Raw genomic sequence first — 20,958 nt, 5'->3', positions numbered from 1 at the left:
ATTTTCGAATGGGTAATAAGGTCATAACTCCACATGACGTCCAAACGATCTACCATTATGACCCTTCGATACCTGGAAGGATAGACACTCCAAGGTATGAAAAATATGAATCCACCCCTGACTGTCAAGCTGCCGAGACGGCTCAGATAGGGTCGCCGGAGCACTAATCTCTTCAGACTCTTGAGTGTGCCATCCATGAAGCCTGCGTCAACTCTATTGTCTCCGAAAAGAAGCCGCAGCAGAAGATTTCTTGACAAAGTATGTGCACGTTTGAATTTAGTAAGGGATTTTTACGATATACTCCACTTTGTATTCAGGGACCTAGGGTTTCAATCCGCCACTGGAGTTTTTACGTTTTCGGAGAATCTGAATCTCATTGCCTCGACGAATTGCAGTTTATCCAGATGAATATCCGGGAATTTTTGAGGAGGCGTTCGTCGGTTTGACCTTGGATGAGTTGAGAGATGCTTATTGTTGATGAAGGGTTATCTGATAGGAATTATACCGTTGGAAATAACTGAATAATGGATTAATTAATAAATTGCAAGCATTCAAATTATCATAAGGGAACTTTTGATTATTGTGAAAAAAAAATTCCAAGGATCGGGCATGGAAAATTTTACTAACATTTTTCGATATAAAAATTTTCGGCCGAGATTCGGCTAATTAAGGATTGTCAATTCTAACACTGTCCACCGATTTTTCGTAGTCCTAAAGTTTATGAAAATTTTGAACTCCAAATTTCGGAAAAACCGTAAAAATTCAATTTCTACACAAAAATCGTTATATCTTCTGACATAGTGGCCACAGCCCCCTCAAACAAAATTGTTTTTTGAAGATCGAGCTCTGATCTAGAACATATCGAGGTTTCAAATCCGTATCTTGTTTCAAGAAGAATTGGCAGCCTAGAGAAATTTATCAAAAATTTGTTGAATATTTCAGTTTTCAGCCTATAATTTATGAAATAGTGGATCAATCTCTGAACAGCAGGCATTTTCGTAATCTACTTTATCGAATCACTTATTGTCGCTCAGATAGATATAGGCGAACGTACCAATTCCAAAAATTTTCTTCGAAACTTCGACACTGAGAGATCTAAGACTATCTGAATCTAAGCAAGAATATGCTACACCTCCTCACTGGACCCCTAACACGACATTGTCGCCTAAGGAAGCACTTCATGAAAATAGAAACTCCGCATAACCTGGTGACGGAAAGCCTCGCCATCACTAGCCAATGCAAAATCAGCTTTGGACAAGAAACTTGTGGAAGTGAGGAATTAGCTTCCTTGAAGCAATCTCAGATACTAGAGATCATTAGAACTCATTACTACTGGAAAGCGAGGAGCTGTAGATGTCGAGAATAGCTCTGATGGGGGCAAAACAGCATTTTAGCTACAATGAAACCCCCTTCAAATCTAATCTATTGTTCTCAATGGTGATCGGTATAGAGCCATGATTACTAACTTTTTCATTCCTGAATTGAACAACCATGATGTCCAGGAGCTGTGGTTCCAACAAGACGGCGCAACATGTCACACAGCTCGTGCCACAATCGATTTTTTGAAAGACACGTTTGGTGACCGCCTAATTTCACGTTTTGGACCTGTGAATTGGCCTCCAAGATCTTGTGATTTAACACCGCTAGACTACTTTCTGTGGGGCTATGTAAAGTCATTGGTCTATGCGGATAAGCCACAAACCCTTGACCATTTGGAAGACAACATTCGCCGTGTTATTGCCGATGTACGGCCACAAATGTTGGGAAAAGTCATCGAAAATTGGACGTCCAGATTGGACTACATCCGAGCCAGCCGTGACGGTCATATGCCAGAAGTCATATTTAAAATGTAATGCCACAAGATTATCTTGCGGATAAATAACATTCATGTCAATCGAATAATCCATCGTTGTTTTATTGCAATTTAAAGTTCTATAGCTCTTAAAAAAAAACACCCTTTACATAAACACTGACGTCTACGATATGAAGTTTGCAGCATCCTAACAGGTAACGTAAGATCAAGTCGACTAATCCAGAGCAAGAACGCACTCCCAGCATCCCCGAAACTTCTCCAAATTCTCCAGGACACACGTAACGAACAAATATTGCCGTGTGCGACATCTAATGGACCGTTTCAACCCCCCGTCGTAAACAACCAACCCTCACCCCTTTGCGCCCCCAAAACCCCTATCCAGACGTGTATTAGCAGTTGCCTTACTGCGATTTTTCCGTCATCCGCGACTTGATGTGATTTATCCAGGTTTCTCTCTCGGGCCATTTTCATCTCGAGGCATTTTCGTCCAACGCTGAGGGGTAGGAGGAGGAGACAGTAAGTGCCTGGTGGCGAACGGTGGAGATCTGACGTCTTCCGTTCGCAGTCGAGACGTCAATTCTGCTGCTGTCGAAACGTTAAAAGCCTAGGTGTAGTCGGGATCTTCCCGATACCGGCGTGAAGAGAGCAGTTGGAAGGGAATTCTTCTATATATGTTTTGCTGGATGTGGATGGAATAGTTGTATAGGGTGTTTTTTTCGAGGTATATAACTTCATGTTGGCATTACTGTTCGAGATGGCGACCGATTCAACAGTTGTCAAGTGATTTATTCTCAGTTTGGTTTGGCAATTCATCATGAATAGACTCACGTCTGAACAACGCTTGCAAAAAGTGCAATTTTATTTCGAAAATAATGGTTCTGTGCGGAATACGTATCGCGCACTACGTCCATTTTATTTTGTTTAGCGGTGAAGCGCACTTCTGGTTGAATGGCTACGTCAACAAACAAAACTGCCGCATTTGGAGTGAAGCTGATCCTCAAGTGTATGTCGAAACACCTTTACATCCAGAAAAACTGACTGTTTGGTGCGCTTTATGGGCTGGTGGAATCATTGGTCCGTACTTCTTCAAAAACGATGATGGCCAGAACGTTACAGTCAAGGGTGATCGGTATTGAGCCATGATTACTAACTTTTTCATTCCTGAATTGAACAACCATGATGTCTAGGAGCTGTGGTTCCAACAAGACAGCGCAACATGTCACACAGCTCGTGCCACAATCGATTTATTGAAAGACACGTTTGGTGACCGCCTAATTTCACGTTTTGGACCTGTGAATTGGCCTCCAAGATCTTGTGATTTAACACCGCTACACTACTTTCTGTGTGGCTATGTAAAGTCATTGGTCTATGCGGATAAGCCACAAACCCTTGACCATTTGGAAGACAACATTCGCCGTGTTATTGCCGATATACGGCCACAAATGTTGGAAAAAGTCATCGAAAATTGAAACTTCAGATTGGACTACATCCGAGCCAGCCGTGGCGGTCATATGCCAGAAATCATATTTAAAATGTTATGCCACAAGATTATCTTGCGGATAAATAAAATTCATGTCAATCGAATAATCCATCGCTGTTTTATTGCAATTTAAAGTTCTATAGCTCTAAAAAAAAACCCTTTATTATGGAATTTCGAAACTTCAATGTAGACACCTGAAAGGCGGAAAGTTATTAGTAACACTTTTCTCTCCTTCCAGCGCGAGAAGAAAACGGCAGACGAACCATCCAACTGCGCCAAGCCAAAAGACTCCGTTAATGGCCCAGATAGATCGTAGCCTGTCAATCGAACGTTCAGAGGCGCCAAGTTAAACTTTCGGAATCGAAGCTCTCAAAGCCAATTTCACACATCAATCGACCGGATCCAAGAATGTCGGAAGCGGTAATGCAAAGGTAAACCGATAATTATTCAAGTAACATACTGCCTCCTTGATGAAAGGACCAATTGATGGTTCAAGTTTCAGTGTGGGAACCAGCCAACTTCGCCGGATGGCATTAGATGTATCGGGACCGTTTTAATTCGATCAGAATGCGGCGACACTTCGTTATCTGTCACTCGATCGAACGTCGAACGTCAAAGGGTTAAGGATACCACCCATTAGAAGCGTTGAGATTGGGTATTAGGGGTTTAAAGGGAGTTGGAAGACGTTGGGCAGTTCGGAAACTGAGTTTCCGGTGTTTTTTTGACGAAAATGCAACTACATCAAAAAGGTTACGATAATTAATCATTTGAAGGATTAAATAATGGTTCAAGGTCTGTGTAATTAATTTCACAGCATTCAGAAAATTTTTCAATTCAGAAAAAACAACCTCTCCGAGCGGGACTCGAACCCGCAACCTCCGAATTACTAGTTCGATGCTCTAGCCACTGAGCCATCGAGGAAGCTGCAGATTCTTCGCAAAGGGGAACCGCTTATCCTAAGAAGAAAAAATAATTCCGTAAAATTAATTTAATATTTGAAGTAGTGCCCATTTTTAGCTACAGCTTTTTACTAACTTTCTGGTAGAGTTCGAATACCGTTACGGTATTCCCTTTGAAGCTATCCACGAATCAAGCCATTGTTTGATGTCTTCATATGAGTAGAACTTCTGATGAACCAGACCATGTGCGATCGATCAGAACAAGTAATAATCTGACGGTGCAATATCTGGGTAATACGGAGGGTGAGGTAGGACGTCCCACTTGAGCGTTTCCAGATAGGTATCAATGGATTTAGCAACGTAAGGCCGAACGTTGTCATGCTGTAAAATGAATAGCTGGTCCCACCAAATACTGAGCACGACCTTTGAAATGTGAATATTCGATTTGGCCGTCGACGTGGAAGTATGGCTGGAATATCCCCATGATTTTCTGCGCTTGGGATTATCGTAATGTACCCATTTTTCATATCCAGTCACAATGCGATGCAGAAATCCCTTTCGTCTTTGCCTTGCAAGCAGCTGTTCACAAGGCAAACAAACGCCGTTCAACGTCTCTCGGCTTCAACTCGTACGGCACCCAATTTCCTTGTTTCTGAATCATTCCCATGACTTTCAGGCGTTTTGAAATGGCTTGTTGCGTCGCTCCCAATGATCCTGCCAATTCTTGTTGCTTTTGACACGAGTCTCGATCAAGTAATGCCTCCAATTCTGCTTATTCTTCTCTCTTCCACCGCCATACTGGTCTTCCTCGTCAACATCAACGTTTTGGATCTTGAAAATTTTTGAATTTCAAAATTTTGGATTTTGAAAATTTTTACATCTTGAAAATTTTTGAATTTCAAAATTTTGGATTTTGAAACTTTTTGGATCTTGAAAAATTTTGAATTTCAAAATTTTGGATTTTGAAAATTTTTGGATCTTGAAAATTTTGGATTTTTGAAAATTTTTGAATTTCAAAATTTTGGATTTTGAAAATTTTTGGATTTCGAAAATTTTTGGATTTTGAAAATTTTTGAATTTCAAAATTTTGGATTTTGAAAATTTTTGGACTCTGAAAATTCTTGGATTTTGAAAATTCTTGGATTTTGAAAATTTTTGGATTCTGAAAATTTTTGAATTTCAAAATTTTGGATTTTGAACATTTTTGGATTTTGAAAATTTTTGGATTTTGAAAATTTTTGGATTTTGAAAATTTTTGGATTTTGAAAATTTTTGAATTTCAAAATTTTGGATTTTGAAAATTTTTGGATTTTGAAATTGGATTTTGAAAATTTTTGGATCTTGAAAATTTTGGATTTTTGAAAATTTTTGAATTTCAAAATTTTGGATTTTGAAAATTTTTGGATTTTGTAAATTTTTGGATATTGAAAATTTTTTCACTGATAGCTGCCTCACCATAGGTGTTTGAGAGCTTTCGACGAGCCTCAACCGCAGATTTCTTCATATTAAAGCAGAAAATTAAAACCTCCTGCAAATGACGAGAATTTGGCTCGTAAGCTGACATGTTCAATCGAGAATAACTTTATGATGCAGACCCAAATCGATTAGTATTTCGATGGCGTTATTTTAACAAATACCTAAGCTTATTTTATGACATCTACGATCTATTTATTTCGACTACCACTTACCGCTACCCCTATTTATTTTAAAACGGCGAAAGCAATGTTGTACATCTAATATTTAGCTAGTAAGATTAAATTTTTGAGTAGGAAATTTATATTTTGGTCGATAAAGATATTTTCATTTTCTTATTTTTGGCTTGTATCAGTGCTAACATCAATTGATCAGATTCTAGAAAACTAGAGCTGATACAAAAAAGCACTTGACGTTTGAAATTAGGACATTTCAAATCAGTTGTTTAATTTTCGGCACCAAATTCTTATTTCATTCTGTTGACCAACACACTTGCGCACTTTGGACCAAAGTGAATGACACTAAATCTCTTTGTAACAGACGCCTTCCGCTAATTTCGTTCTGTGTGAAAATTATGATTTAAAGTCCCTTAGAAGACAAAATTGGCAGGAAATTTTTATTGATTATGCGGAATATCCCTTTGTTTGGTCTAGACTAGACTGTATTCAGTCTCAACTTTCAATAAAGATCCAGAAACTGCGATAAATTAATCCAAGATCATTATTGCGTGTGAAAACTCGGGCCAATTGGAACGTGAAATGAGATTATTCATTTTCCACCATGCCCTCTGATAATTCAAATGCTTCTCGTGATCGCAATGAACGAATTTAATGAAGGTATTTTTCGCATAGAATACGCTCATTTTGCTCTGCTATAATACGTCAGTCTATAAGACCTAGTCCTGAGGCACATATGGCTCCCCCAGCTTCAAGAAATGCTTTCAAAGCTCAGAATAATAAACATAGATAGAGGGAGCATATGTCATTTTCAGTGAGCAAATTTTGTCCCCAACAAGAACTATCAAATTTGACATGGAGCGCGCGGAAATGAAAACATATCAGTGGTACGATATTTCACTTAATTCGCGAGTTTCTCCACAAAGAACGCATTTCTTATGTCCGATAGTGAATCAAAGTTTTATATTAACTCAAAATATATTGAAATAAATACCTAAATATATCAGAAATTCAGAAAACAAACTTCAAGCGAGCCAAACGACGTGAAACAACCGATGACACTAGTAGAGCAAAAGTTGCCAAACTTCGGATTTCAGCCGGTAGATACAGAAAATAATAAATATTCTGCTTATTATAAATTCGACAATTAGGAAAAATATCGGATTCCAAATATTCAAATTTGCATATTTAATCGGGAATCACCCAAATAAATAAGTTTCATTCAAAATGATATACATTCATAGCGATATAGTAAAATTGTAGATTTGAAAATATATCACAATCCGACAACGTAATCTAACCATGGTGGGGACATGTAAAAATTGCGTATACTCCCCCTATCGATGTTTATTACTCTATGGACGAAATAAACGAGATTCACTACTGTTCTCGATCATTACAGCCTGTTTATCTTCATTATACTTCCCAGATTTTTAAAAGATGACGTGAATGAACTGTACGGTCACTTGAGGGTCGATTCATATTATCCGACACGTATCGCTTCAGACACCAAGCGGATCGTTTACGACAAATATCATTCGATGCGTTTCATATGAAATAATTCATATTGTCCGTCATCGATCGTGTCATTCGTCATCCGTTCCGTTCAGTATTCTTCGAGAGAATATTTTGTCTCATGTCTTATGGGCAGACTCTGTATGAACATGTCGGAACGTGTCTGAACAGATGATGTGAATTAGCAGACAGTTGCGCTTAGTTTTGGAACATGTTATTTTCGTTGGTAATGGATTCCGAAAAATTAATATATTTAGTGCGTGAGCAGGAAATCCTAAAGAACATATTGTATCATGATACTAACGAAAAGAAAAAATTTGGAGGGCAGTTATCGACTAATTGAAACAAGCTGGTTCTGTTTTTGAATATCGGGTGTACACTAAATCTTCTTACTGACTTTTCTCTTGTTTCATCTTCATCCAGTAATACTGCAATAGCACATAGTTTTTTACGTGAGAGTTTTAACATTTTTTCGCACCCCAATTTACCTACTGCCTGAATCAAACTGAAACGCTCCTTGAATGAGTATATGAACGCGCTCTCCGTTCCGACAATCGATTCGCTTCGTGTCTGAAACGATACGTGTCGTCTACGGTACGTGTCGGTCAAGTAAGTTGTATGACGCCAACCTCCAATCTCACTCGCCAGTTATTAAAATCGAACGCCAATCTAACCAACAACTAACGACACTTCTATACCTACCAACCTTAAAATAATGAACCATTGTCGTTAAATCAATCGGAATAAAAAAAAATACCTGTAGGTATTTAAAATCGTCGTTAATTCAACTGGTAATGATCCAGATACGTAGGGAAAAATCCACGGGAACGCCGGGGGCAAAGTTCGACGTCGCCCTGCAGGACTGAACGAGTTCTGTAAACAGGGTGCTCGAAGCGCTCCACATGACTGGATTTTCGCATGAATATTGCATAATGAACTAGGCAGTACGCGATTATGTCCATAGACTGCTCGAAATTAATAGGACTTCAGAATCCCCCGCGTGATACGTGATTTAGAAATTATTAAAATCCGATAGAGAGGAGGCTGAGAAGTGCAGATGGAGCGGAAAACGTCGATGGCGGTTGGCGCGAAGCTCTGTGTCATGCGCTTGTGACGTTTAGATTTGTCGTTTCTGCTGCGCGATTCTGTGCGGTTACTGTCTTGACAAAAAATTAACAGGCTCTGTGTTTGTTTGTTATTCGCAAGAATAACTGGATTCCAATTGAATTTTCTTGAAGTAGGATGACACAACTATCAATTACTGTCAATCTTACCTAACCTAACCTCACCAACCCTCAAAACAACGATTTGAATAAGGGTAAAAAAGTTTCTGAATATCCTACAAGTGATTATTGGTTCTTTCATCATATGCCAGAATGAGAATATTACCTAATCCTTCAGATGAGAATGACTGAGGCTCAAATCTGGAAAGCGCAGAGCCCACTGAAGCTGCAAGTATAAACAATCACATGGCCTGAAAAAACCTTTTGGACAACTGCGCTTGGGCGACGTTACGTTTGATTACGTTTGTTGTAACACCATCTTGCCCTAACCGAAAGATCTCTGGATGATTATCTCCACCGAATTCCTCAATTTTCCAGGGTCACTCTTAGAGTGATGCCGACCTCTTCAAAAAACTAAGACCCAATGATTCTAATACACGAGACAACACACAAAACTGTGACTTTTGGGCTGTGGAAAAGTATTTGGCGAAGTTTGTCGAGGTGGTCGATTGTCCAGTATCTCAATTTTCCTTATTAACACTCCCTGAGAGTGAGCTCCATCGCTCGTTTAAAAAAACACAGTCGAAGAAATTTGGATCACTCATCAAAAGTCCCATGGTGGCAATTCCAAATGATCATATTGTATGACTACACGTCATAAAATTAGAGCAGCAGACTGGTCGATAGTTGACCTTAGTCTGGAGATGTTTTCAGGTTCAACAACTCTTGCGATGAAAAACAGTTCGTCTTCCCACTCAATGCAGAACCCATTGTTATGAGTTTGTGAATTCAGTCATTTTGTCCACATGGTCTCTTCCACCTCTTCCCACTTTTCTCACAAATTGTTGATATTTCAAGAGACTGTCCTACTGGACTAAACATTAATAGATAAAATTCAGACGAAGAGCTCTAGATAACCTACAACTATCAAGATCAACTGTCTTTCAGGCCTTATCAAATCTAAGTTGGGATAGGGCTTGAAACTTATGTATATCCCACTGCAACAGTTGTTCCAACTGGATGTTTAACGATGATATGCGAAAATTAACTTTCTACTTCCAACGTCAACAATCATTCTAACCTAAGTTAACAACCCAAAAGTTACAACAAAGGTTGCGATAAAAATCGCATGAACCTACTAGCTACTTTCGAGACCTTTTTAGAACCATCACACTGCATACATGAGCTTAGAAGGGTAGAAACGAAGATCTTAAAGAGAATTTCGGGGGCAACATTGAGGTATAGACAGGCCAGCAAGTCAATAAGAGAAAGGTAAACAGGATGTTGTCAAGTGGAGCAGGCAAAGAAGGAGGGAATGGAGAGACCACGTTGATGAATGGCGTCAGATAGAATTGCATACATCTGCAAACATGAACGTCCCAATGGGAAAAGAAAATCTGGACTCCCACTGAAGAGATGGGGACAAAGTTAGTTTTCCTCATCAGACTGCTAGTTGTTTCATCTGGACATTCAAAGACAAATTTGCCAGGGGCAACTCTCAACTGCCAACGTTAGCTCTCAACCTAATGTTAATAGATAAATTTTAGCCGAAGAGGTCTAGATCACCTACACCTATCAAGATCACTTGTCTTTCTAGCCTAAATAAAGCTAAGACATCTACCCGAAAGTTGGGATCTAGCTTGAAACTTATGTATAAAGAAACATCCCACTGCAACAGTTGTTCAAACTTGTTGTTTAAAGATGCATTGCAAGAAGAAACCTTCTGCTTCCATCGTCAACTATCAACAACAACAAAGGTTGAGATAAAGCTTTCATGAACCAGTTATGGACTTTCAAAACCTATTTAGAACCATCGTACCGCATACAGAAGCTTAGAACAATAGAAATGAAGATCTTGAGGTAAATTTCGGGGGTAACATTGAGAGATAGACAGATTAGCAAGTCAATAAGAGAAGGGTAAGATATAGTGGACCCAATGGAAAAAGAAATCCTAGACACCCATTGAAGAGATGGGGACAAAGTTTGTTTTTCTCATCTACTGAACAGAAGCCAAGGTCTAGCAAACAGGGTGAATTCCCTAGCTTGAGGAAATGGAGAAGAAAACACTGCATACAGTTGTTCCTACTTGTAGTTTAAAGACGAATTGCAAAAGGTAACCTTCAACTATCAACGTCAACTATCATTCTAATCCAACCTAACTCAAGTTAACAACCTGAGAGTTGCAAGAAAGGTTGAAATATGGCTGCCATGAACCCCAACGATTTTTGAAGAGTATTCAGAACCATCAGACTGCTTCTAGTTGTTCCACCTGGACATTCTTAGATACATTTGCCAGGGGTAACTCTCAACGTCAACTGTCAACCTAACTCGAGAGGATCTTCATGGACCTAGTGGAGAGTTTTGAAACTTTCTCGAACTCATCAAACTGCATGCATAATTCCATTCGGCTGGAAGCCGACACCGTCGAGCCCAAAGGTTTCCCTTCAGCCCTCTCTACCCCGTAGTCGGGCGCGAGGCGTCAGCAGAAGGGGCCAGAGAGAGCACCCCCTAAATGACTGCGAAATAAAACTGAGATTGAACATTAAGTGAATTAGTTATGAAGCGGGGACTTGCTAATATCTGGTAATAGCTCACGGCTGACGGAGGAAATGGATTTACACTACGGAGATGGCGGCGACAAGGTTGCAGCGAGAGGTCTTCCAGATCTGCCACCTCTTCTCCGGCCACCTGATCTTATTAGATCAGGTAATTCTGCGGACTGGAGTTCCGACGCGTGTTCAGACAGATTCGGTTCATAAACGAAGTATATGGGTGTTATGTCTTCGTTCAGTGATTGTGCACATGTATATAATTGATTATAGTTGACATTCATTTGTTTTTTATTATTTATTTATCATAATAACGGGTGTTTTTTTTTTTCGAGGTATATAACTTTTAGTTGGCATTATTGTTCAAGATGGCGACCGATTTAACAGCTGTCAAGTGATTTATTCTTAGTTTGGTTTGGCAATTCATCATGAATAGACTCACGCCTGAACAACGCTTGCAAATAGTGCAATTTCATTTCGAAAATAATGGTTCTGTGCAAAATACGTATCGCGCACTACGTCCATTTTATTTTGTTTAGCGATGAAGCTCACTTCTGGTTGAATGGCTACGCCAACAAACAAAACTGCCGCATTTGGAGTGAAGCTAATCCTCAAGTGTATGTCGAAACACCGTTACATCCAGAAAAACTGACTGTTTGGTGCGCTTTATGAGCTGGTGGAATCTTTGGTCCGTACTTCTTCAAAAACGATGATGGCCAGAACGTTACAGTCGATGGTGATCGGTATATAGCCATGATTACTAACTTTTTCTGAATTGAACAACCATGATGTCCAAGAGCTGTGGTTCCAACAAGACGGCGCAACATGTCACAAAGCTCGTGCCACAATCGATTTATTGAAAGACACGTTTGGTGACCGCCTAATTTCACGTTTTGGACCTGTGAATTGGCCTCCAAGCTCTTGTGATTTAACACCGCTAGACTACTTTCTTTGCGGATAAGCCACAAACCCTTGACCATTTGGAAGACAACATTCGCTGTGTTATTGCCGATATACGGCCAAAAATGTTGGAAAAAGTCATCGGAAATTGGACGTCCAGATTGGACTACATCCGAGCCAGCCGTGGCGGTCATATGCCAGAATAGTTATTTATAATACAAGTGCAGAAGGCATTGATATTCTTCCACGAGTTCAAAATTCAAAAACGAGCCACGAAGTGGCGAGTTTTGGAATGAACGAGTGGTAGAATGATCCTTCTGTACGAGTATTATACATTATTTTCTCTAATTCATTGCATTTTCATTGAAATTAATGAAATATTTCCATAAATATATTTTAGTGATTTTTGCATTGAAAAATGTTGGTTGGCAGAACTGATTTCTTTAAGGCAAATTGATGAATTGACAGATGAAGCCGTGGCGGAAAGTTCGGAGTACCAACATAGAATAATCAAATATAACCATGAAAACTGTGCGTTCCTGATATATTCTCGCACGATTTTGTTCTACAAGATGTGGAAGAATGAACGGAATAACCACAGAATTAGAGAAATCATATTTAAAATGTAATGCCACAAGATTATCTTGCGGATGAATAAAATTCATGTCAATCGAATAATCCATCGTTGTTTTATTGCAATTTAAAGTTCTATAGCTCTAAAAAAAATACCCTTTACAAACATGAGTACCCCAAAACTCGACATTTCAAGTAGGATTAACATAAACAACAAATTCCAAGCGTTTTAGTAGCGGTCTAGTCGGTTTTCCACCTACTGTTTCGCCTACAACAACGGTAGGCATTTTCAAAGGTTTGTACTTACGTAGTAGATCGTTAACCGATACTCTGAACTGATGCTGGTACTCTGAATAAGATATTTCAACTGCTAGCTGATTTAGTCCAAGTGCGTTTATGATTTTTGAATGTGGGAAATCATTCAATAAAAAAAAAATCTCAACTGTTAGTTTTCAACTTACCATAAAAAATTCTTTCTTATCAGCAATACTAATGAAGAATTATTGAATATGATATCGAATGAATTGAAACATTTCAACATCGATCAAATCAAGAAACAAAAACACTTTTCGACAGAATTCCTATGTTTCTACAATAGGCCAATATGTTATTTGATAGTTTTTCGATTTCTCTCAAATTATTCACTGAAAATCATTGCTCACGCACAATTGATATTTTCCATTCCCATAAATACCCTCAAAGAAATTGTAATCAAAGAGGAGACCGCCAAAATTCAATGTCAAACAACGTGACGTCATCAGTGACGTCATAAAAATTAGGGGAAATTGAATTTCAATCGACAAATTTCTGCCATTCCTATTGTGAAATTTTAATTGTGCGTCATTTTTTCTAGAAATTATTAGAGCATAAGTGCTTCTGCCTATTTATAAATCGAAAACAAGTCCATAACGATTGATTGAAAATTTTTCACGCGATAAAAATTATTGAATACATGTGAGCCCGGGTAGCTCAGTCGGTAGAGCATTGGACTTTTAATCCAAGGGTCCAGGGTTCAAGTCCCTGCTCGGGCGCAATATTTTTTCTTCATAATTCATGTAAATAACTCACCTCCAAGTCAGATTCAGATAAGGCCACTTCTCCCCTTGCAGTGTGAACCGTTTCCGCCTGCCGGATGTTTGATAAACCTTATCTGGAAGGCCGCATCGCGGCGTACGTAATAATTTGATGGTGGCGCCATCTAACTGTCCAGTAACGGGAATGCCTGCGAACTGCTGCAGATCACTCAAACTAGTCCGTATCGATTCTTCGGTCCTTAATGCGAAAGCGCCATCTTTCGCTTTCGGTAAGTACCCGAACCGCATTAGATAACTTTGCTGTAAAGAAAATAGGGATTAATGATTTAATACAGATTTCTGTTCGGGAAAATGTTCAGTTTTTTTGAAATGTTGATAGATGGCCCTCTACACATAAATCGATAAAATTCGTATTTGTATTCATTAGATTCATTTAATACAATTATAATGATTACATTTTTTACTTTATGTGTGTGTAATTCATTTAAAACATGCTATTATCAAAAAAAATTGTTGTTATATAATTCAACAGGGTATAGGTTAATTGTTATTAAGCTCTTTCTTATATGAACAAAAGCAGACGCCTATTTGGACTGTCTCCAACTATTGTGTGTAAAGACAGTGTGAGTGTATTATAAAATGCTCTAATGTAGGTATACAAACAAGAAACTACTACTTTTTCTTGTTTTTACTCGAATTGAAAAAAATTTCAGTGTTGGAAAAAAGTTAGTAAATTCGATGAAAACAAAACATGAAACATTCTTATAAAATCTCATACATAAAATATGAAGAATACATGATTTGAAAACATTTCATATTGCTTCGATAAAAATTATCGGATATCTGAAGCTGTTCATAGTGAAATTGGAATACAAACATGAGAAACATCATAGAATATTCTGGGATGATATATTTTCTTAAGAAAAAAAACACTGAAAACAATCTTAAAAATTCGTAGAAAAAAAAAACAAAAAATTGCCCCGGGTGAGGATCGAACTCACGACCTTAAGATTATGAGACTTACGCGCTGCCTACTGCGCTACCGAGGCTGTGCTATTTAAGTGAATTTGCGCAAATATAGGTCATATTTGCAAGGAAGTTCCAAGTATACTTTAGGTATATTTCAATCCTTTTACTTTTAGTTAGAAATTGGAACGAAAAAAGTATTAACTTATTATTTAGCAAATGACTATCAAACTAGCTCTACAGGTTAAGGTGTGCATATCACATATAAAAAACTTGATAAACTATCCAAAATATCGATGTAAAATCTTAGCCTTGAACGCCCCGCAACTAACCTCAAAATCATCTTCTCTAACAATCTTATATATCATAGAAATATGTCAACAGATCAAACAAACAACAACATCGAATTTTTTCACGCACAATTCCGAAAAATACAAACGCCCTATCTTAATCGTGCCAATTTAGATAAGCGAGGTTATCTACCAACCTCTCAGCGATGCATCTGCAAGATGCAATGTACCGCAAACAATTCTCCTCAATTTAAGCGACTCGAGTTGAATCACCAATTTCAATACGCCTACTGCTACACGCCACTCCGAACAGTGGCATAATCCCCAATTGAAGGACCAGCGGCTAGAGGATGATGAGGAAATGCAAATGGGATCGAATGTGCGGTCGGTTTCAAAACGAAAATTATGTAATTAAACGATCGTCGCAGGAAGCCTTGATCTCCGATAAACGGAATCGGGCGACCTTTGCCATCCATGGCTGTGACAAGTTCCAATAAAAATCGGCACACATATACGTGCCTCCTAAATTGACAGAGGATGAGTCAACGCAGTGGAGTGGCCGATAAAGATGTTCCACTTTGGGAGTTTTATCTATTTTGGGTGGGATTCGGAAGATGTGAGACGAGTGTAGGTCGAATTTGGAGCATTTTGGCCGCGTCGGAAGCTGATTTATTGAACTCAAGCCCGCATGTTGATTTTGCTCTATTTGAACGGTTCTGGAGGAAAACAGCTGATATCGTCCCAGAAAAATAACACCCTGTATAGTAGCAATAGAAGTTGTTATATCCTCTAAAGTCTACTTATCCAAGAGATAAAATTCGAATTGGTAATATCCCGAACATGACTCCAGAAAAATATCAAGTATGCTATATTTTTGGAATGGGATTGTTGAGATTAATCGAAATATGTAGAAATATACAGGGCATCCCATTTCAAAGAGAAATTTTCAATGCGATATCTCATCAGATATTAGTTTGCGGAAAATTCAATTTTAGTATGTATTAAGAATAGAGAACGGTAAGGACATTTTACCGATCGAAGACAATAGTTATTACTGTTTGAGATCGGTACTCCTTAACATTCGAGATACTTATAGCGTTTTGTTTTTATTTAAACAACACAATAAGTATCCAAAAATTTAAAATAGTCATTCGTGGCCTTATTTTCAGTGCTTTTGTTATTTGAAAAAAAATGGAAAATAAAGAATTTCGTGTACTGATAAAATATTGCTTTTTGAAAGGAAAAAATACAGTTGAAGCAAAATCTTGGCTTGATGAAGAGTATCCGGGGTCTGCACCAGGAAAATCAACCATCATTGATTGCTATGCTAAGTTTAAACGTGGTGAAATGAGCACTGAAGACGGCGAACGCAGTGGACACCCAAAAGAGGCTGTCACCGACGAAAAAATCAAAAAAGTTCGCAAAATAATTTTGAATGACCGTGAGGTGAAGTTGATTGAGATAGCAGACATTGTGAATATATCATCTGAACGTGTACATCATATCATTCACGAATATTTGTACATGAGAAAGCTGTGTGCAAAATGGGTGCCGCGCGAGCTCACAATCGATCAAAAGCAACAACATGTTAATGATTCTGAGCAGTGTTTGAAGCTGTTTAAGTGCAATAAACCTGAATTTTTGCGTCGATATGTGACAATGGATGAAACATGGCTCCATCATTTCACTCCGGACTCCAACCGACAGACAGCTGAGTGGACTGCACATAATGAACCGAATCCAAAGGGAGGAAAAACACAACAGTCAGCTGGCAAGGTTATGGCACCAGTTTTCTGAGATGCGCATATAATATTCATTGATTACCTCCAAAAGGGCCAGATCATCAACAGCGATTATTATATAGCGTTATTGGATCGTTTGAAAGATGAAATCGTTAAAAAACGGCCCCATTTGAAAAGAAGGTGATGTTTCATCAAGACAATGCGCCGTGTCACAAATCGATGAAAACAATGGCAAAATTGCATGAATTGAGCTTCGAATTGCTTCTGCATCCACCGTATTCGCCATATCTGGCCCCCAGCGAATTTTTCCTGTTATCAGACCTCAAAATTATGCTCGCTGGAAAGAAATTTAGCGCCAATGAAGAAGTAATCGCCGAAACTGAGGCCTATTTCTAATCGAAAAACAAATCGTACTAAAAAAATTGTATCGAAAAGTTGGAAGATTCGATAATCCCTGTATCGCCCTCGAAAGCAACTATGTTGAATAATAAAATCGAATTTTGCCAAAAAAAAATGGTATGACCGGGAACTTTTCAATTGGACTGTTATGTAACGCTGATAGCTATGGAGTTGCGGTTTTCTCCAATGAGTCTCTCATGAAAATTGACCCTCATACACCGACATTTGTTTCCGTTTATCTACTCCAGAAATAGGACTTCCCCTTCAAAAGTGTCCATTTTGGGCCATCCTAAACAAGAAAGTACCAATAATGAATAACAAAAAAGTCGATCTGTATAAAATAAACCATGAGATATTTTCACTTTATAACAGACAAACCAATGAATAAAAGATGAAAATTTCCATTCATCGCTCAAACAACAAGGCCAAAAGGACTCCAAACAACATAATAGAATCCATAACCGGCAACCGCGAATGCATAGTTCACCCTGTGACCCCCAGATGTCGCTCAACCCGTCAATAACCCCCCGTGTCGAATTATCCTCGATTTTCAGAGGGGAGCCGACGCACGCCAATGCAGTTGGACAAAGACGCACGGCGCCACAATGGTGGCATTTCCGTTGTTCATCTCGCCTTCGCTAAATTTCAATGTTGAGAGGATCTCGGCTGGAGGCAAAACAAACAACGGATGTTTGCTAAGGATTCCGACACATATTGCCGTTGCACGTCGATTTTACGACCGTTTTTATCGACCGAACGGTTCTGAACGGTTCAAGGTGGGTGGAACGGTTTGAAACTGTTTTATACTGAGCGAAACTGAAAAAAATCGAGATAAACGCAGGGCAGTGGCCATAGTTGACTCTGATAACCTATGCAACATTTGAATTGAGTTGATTACTCAAAAATAAAGTCTCCTTTTCCGTGAGAAGTTTCCTTTACGAATGAAATGTGTTCCTTAAACCAATTTTAAGCTTTGAAGGAAAAGATTCCATGTTCGGCCATGTTCTATGACTGCTAAATATAACCTAGGTCTCTTCTGTCAATTACATTCGTTTACTTTCACTATATACACAGACTATTATCAATTTTTCTTCTTTTTGTCAGAAAAATTTCAACTTCTATGATATCTTACCCATTGCAAGCAATAAATCACTAGTTATCACAATAGCCAACCCTAGGAAACCTAACAATTACAAATAAAACGAATATTTCTTCAAAAGACTTCAAGCTATTTCTATGGAACTGCAGCGCCACTTTCATTTTAAACAAAAGGAGCCCTATCGCATGGATTATGGAACTAGCTTTAAACAATATTAAAAACAATTCGAGCACAGAAAACATACTATAGTTGACTGATAATCTGCTACTTTTGAATTGTGTTAGTTTTGATCAGCTTTGATGTACTCCAAAACTGTCGCTTTTGGTACCAAAATGAAGGACAGCTAACAAATTTAAAATAAGCTTTCAAATATCTTACGCAATCGAACAGTTTCGGTGCAAATACTGTAATTTAAACTTCAACTACATAGGCAGACAACTTTGCTTCCGCCTTTTTTTTCCAGAAAATCCAGGCTTCATTGTAAAAAGCTGGTTATACATTTATGATTCAAAGTATTGTCCATCGCTGGTCACTCCTTTCTCCCATCTTTCGGGCAGCGTACGAATCCCGCGTTTAAAAAACTGGTCATCTTTTGAAGCGATCCACGAATCGATTCAATTTTTTACTTATTCATAAGACCGGAAATGCTAGTCAGCCAGGCCGTGAGCCATCGATCGAAACAAGTGATAGTCAGAGGGAGCAACGTCTGGAGAATATGGCGGCTGGGGTAAGACTTTCCAATTCAACGATTCCAAGTATGTCTGGACCACTTTCGCAACATGGGCTCGCGCATCGTCATGCTGTAAAATCACTTTATCATGTCTCTTGCTGCATTGCGGCCGTTTGTCTTTCAATACTCGGCTCAAACGCATTAATTGCGTTCGATAACGATCGCCTGTGATCGTTAAGTCCATCGAAACCAGGCAGTTTCCAAACTGTCAACCATCGAATTTAAATGAAAACTTGAAAAGTAAACGGCACCAATGTTTTTCAGTAAAAACACCAAGAATTTAACTCAAGTGATTGAACACCACACGTTAAAACATTAAAATCTCGAAAGTTTCTCAAACACCACATCTAGTTTACCAGATTTCATCGCTTTAATGTTGGTAGACGAGGTAAACGAACGATAAAACAAATAATTCTTCAACTTTCGCGCGAGCGCCGTTTATTTTGATTGGTCTTCAGGGCTGAAAGGAAACACAAATTTGAATCGGGCGAGCTGTGCAAAGCGAGCGTGACAACGTTTTAAAATAGCCGATGATTTACAGTGGCGCGGGCTTGTGTGCGGCGGCACAGGGCTCATTGTTTCGGTTTCCTTTAACGTCGTTACGGTAGGTTACGTCCGTCTGCAAATATTTTCACGGCACGATGAACCGGAGGTCGTTTACTTCTCGAACACACCCTGTATTAATCTGCGGTCCGTAATCTGTGGTCTTAGATCTGCGATCTATGCGAGGATGTTCTGTGTTCTTCTAATTCTCTGGAACAGCATCGTTTAGATTAGATGGCAAGTTTTAATAAGGCCTACTGGGTACTAGGATTAGTGCAGTGGGCTTCTGTTTAACTTTTGCTTGAGCGTTTTATATCAAATAATTGAATAAATTTGTGGAGGAAATGAAGTAAGGCTTCCAAAAAACGTTATTACTTATTTTTGCATCACGATTTCTGTGTTATATGTCAAACTGCCATCTGATTTGATTGTGCATCTATGAAACTCTGTGTTCAGCAATTTTTAGGTTAAATGTCAAAGTGACGTCTCATTCATCAATAGAAAAACGTGAGATAGTTATTAATTACTTTGGCACATAACTTGAATGAAAATTTTATGTTATCTTCCGATGAAGAAGCAATGAAACTAAATTTCTATAACAAATAAGCGAATCTCCTCCGTCCTTGACTAATATAGTTGCTGAAGATCGTCTTTAGCCTTGTTTAGTGTAATCTTCTTCATTTTCTAGGTTCAGATAAGCTGCAATCTGCCTATTGTACCACTTATTTTATTGGCTCCTACAGAAATATTCTATTTTTTATATCTAGACTGGCGCTTGTCAAACATCAGGGTTGGAGCCATAAGGACACTAAAATTTTATCTTGACAACCACAAAATGTTGTCGTCATAGATTGGAAGAATACTTCCGAATGAAGTTGTTAAAGATTATCCTTCAGTCTACAATAAAAACACGTTAACTATCTTTATATTTGTATGAAGCAATAAGGAAACAGAGGCAAACGCTAATCATAACAAGAGCTTTTCGAAGATAATCAAAGCATTGTTCCAGGTAATAAGGGACCACTTTAACATTCCCCTAGGGATTTTATTCGACTTCTCTTTATCCAGCATCCTGTTGGTACTAAACCCACATCACATATCCCCTCTTCTAAGTCTTCCGGTACCTTCTGTTATCGTTTGAGGCACCAAACAATGGAGACCTACCACTTTGTTGAATTTAATTCCTGAATATTGGCAATTATGAACAAATTTATTCATGCCAGCAGATAGATTCTATGATTGACTGTCAAAAGAATGAAATTTTGAACTTTATACAGGGTGAATAAGAGTGAAGTTTGTCGTACATATTCACGAACACCCTATATGTTGACACTAATATGTATAATTCAATTACTTGTATGCACAGCGTATATCAAATTTCACGACCTTTTCTTATCATAAAGTACCGCCTGTATTTTTCGCGTATCACTATTTCCATGTTATTACCATCGTTAAAATAATAAAAATAATTTTGACCCATTAGCGGAATTAATTTTTGGTACGATAACAAGACATTTCGAATAATTTATGACACAATTAATTCTTACAAGACGA

At 38.4% G+C, this 20,958-nt stretch overlaps 1 protein-coding gene and 3 non-coding genes across 5 annotated transcripts in view; 1 reads left to right on the top strand and 3 right to left on the bottom strand.

Annotated features, from left to right (window-relative positions):
• Positions 1–20,958, bottom strand: part of LOC123681636 (matrix metalloproteinase-2-like) — a 104,740-nt gene that overhangs the window by 39,249 nt on the left and 44,533 nt on the right. For both annotated transcript variants that reach the window (XM_045619858.1, XM_045619859.1), the window contains exon 2: positions 13,670–13,935. In XM_045619858.1, coding sequence (XP_045475814.1) covers positions 13,670–13,935 — 266 coding nt within the window. The remainder of the gene's footprint in view (positions 1–13,669; positions 13,936–20,958) is intronic.
• Positions 4,142–4,214, bottom strand: Trnat-agu. Its single transcript has one exon. It is a non-coding gene; the product is annotated as a tRNA-Thr (tRNA).
• Positions 13,560–13,632, top strand: Trnak-uuu. The gene has a single exon. It is a non-coding gene; the product is annotated as a tRNA-Lys (tRNA).
• On the bottom strand, positions 14,612–14,684 carry Trnam-cau. Its single transcript has one exon. It is a non-coding gene; the product is annotated as a tRNA-Met (tRNA).

This window comes from Harmonia axyridis, chromosome 6, assembly GCF_914767665.1.
Source record: "Harmonia axyridis chromosome 6, icHarAxyr1.1, whole genome shotgun sequence".
NCBI classification, from domain to species: Eukaryota; Metazoa; Arthropoda; class Insecta; order Coleoptera; family Coccinellidae; genus Harmonia; species Harmonia axyridis.
This window is presented reverse-complemented; position numbering and strand designations above follow the sequence as displayed.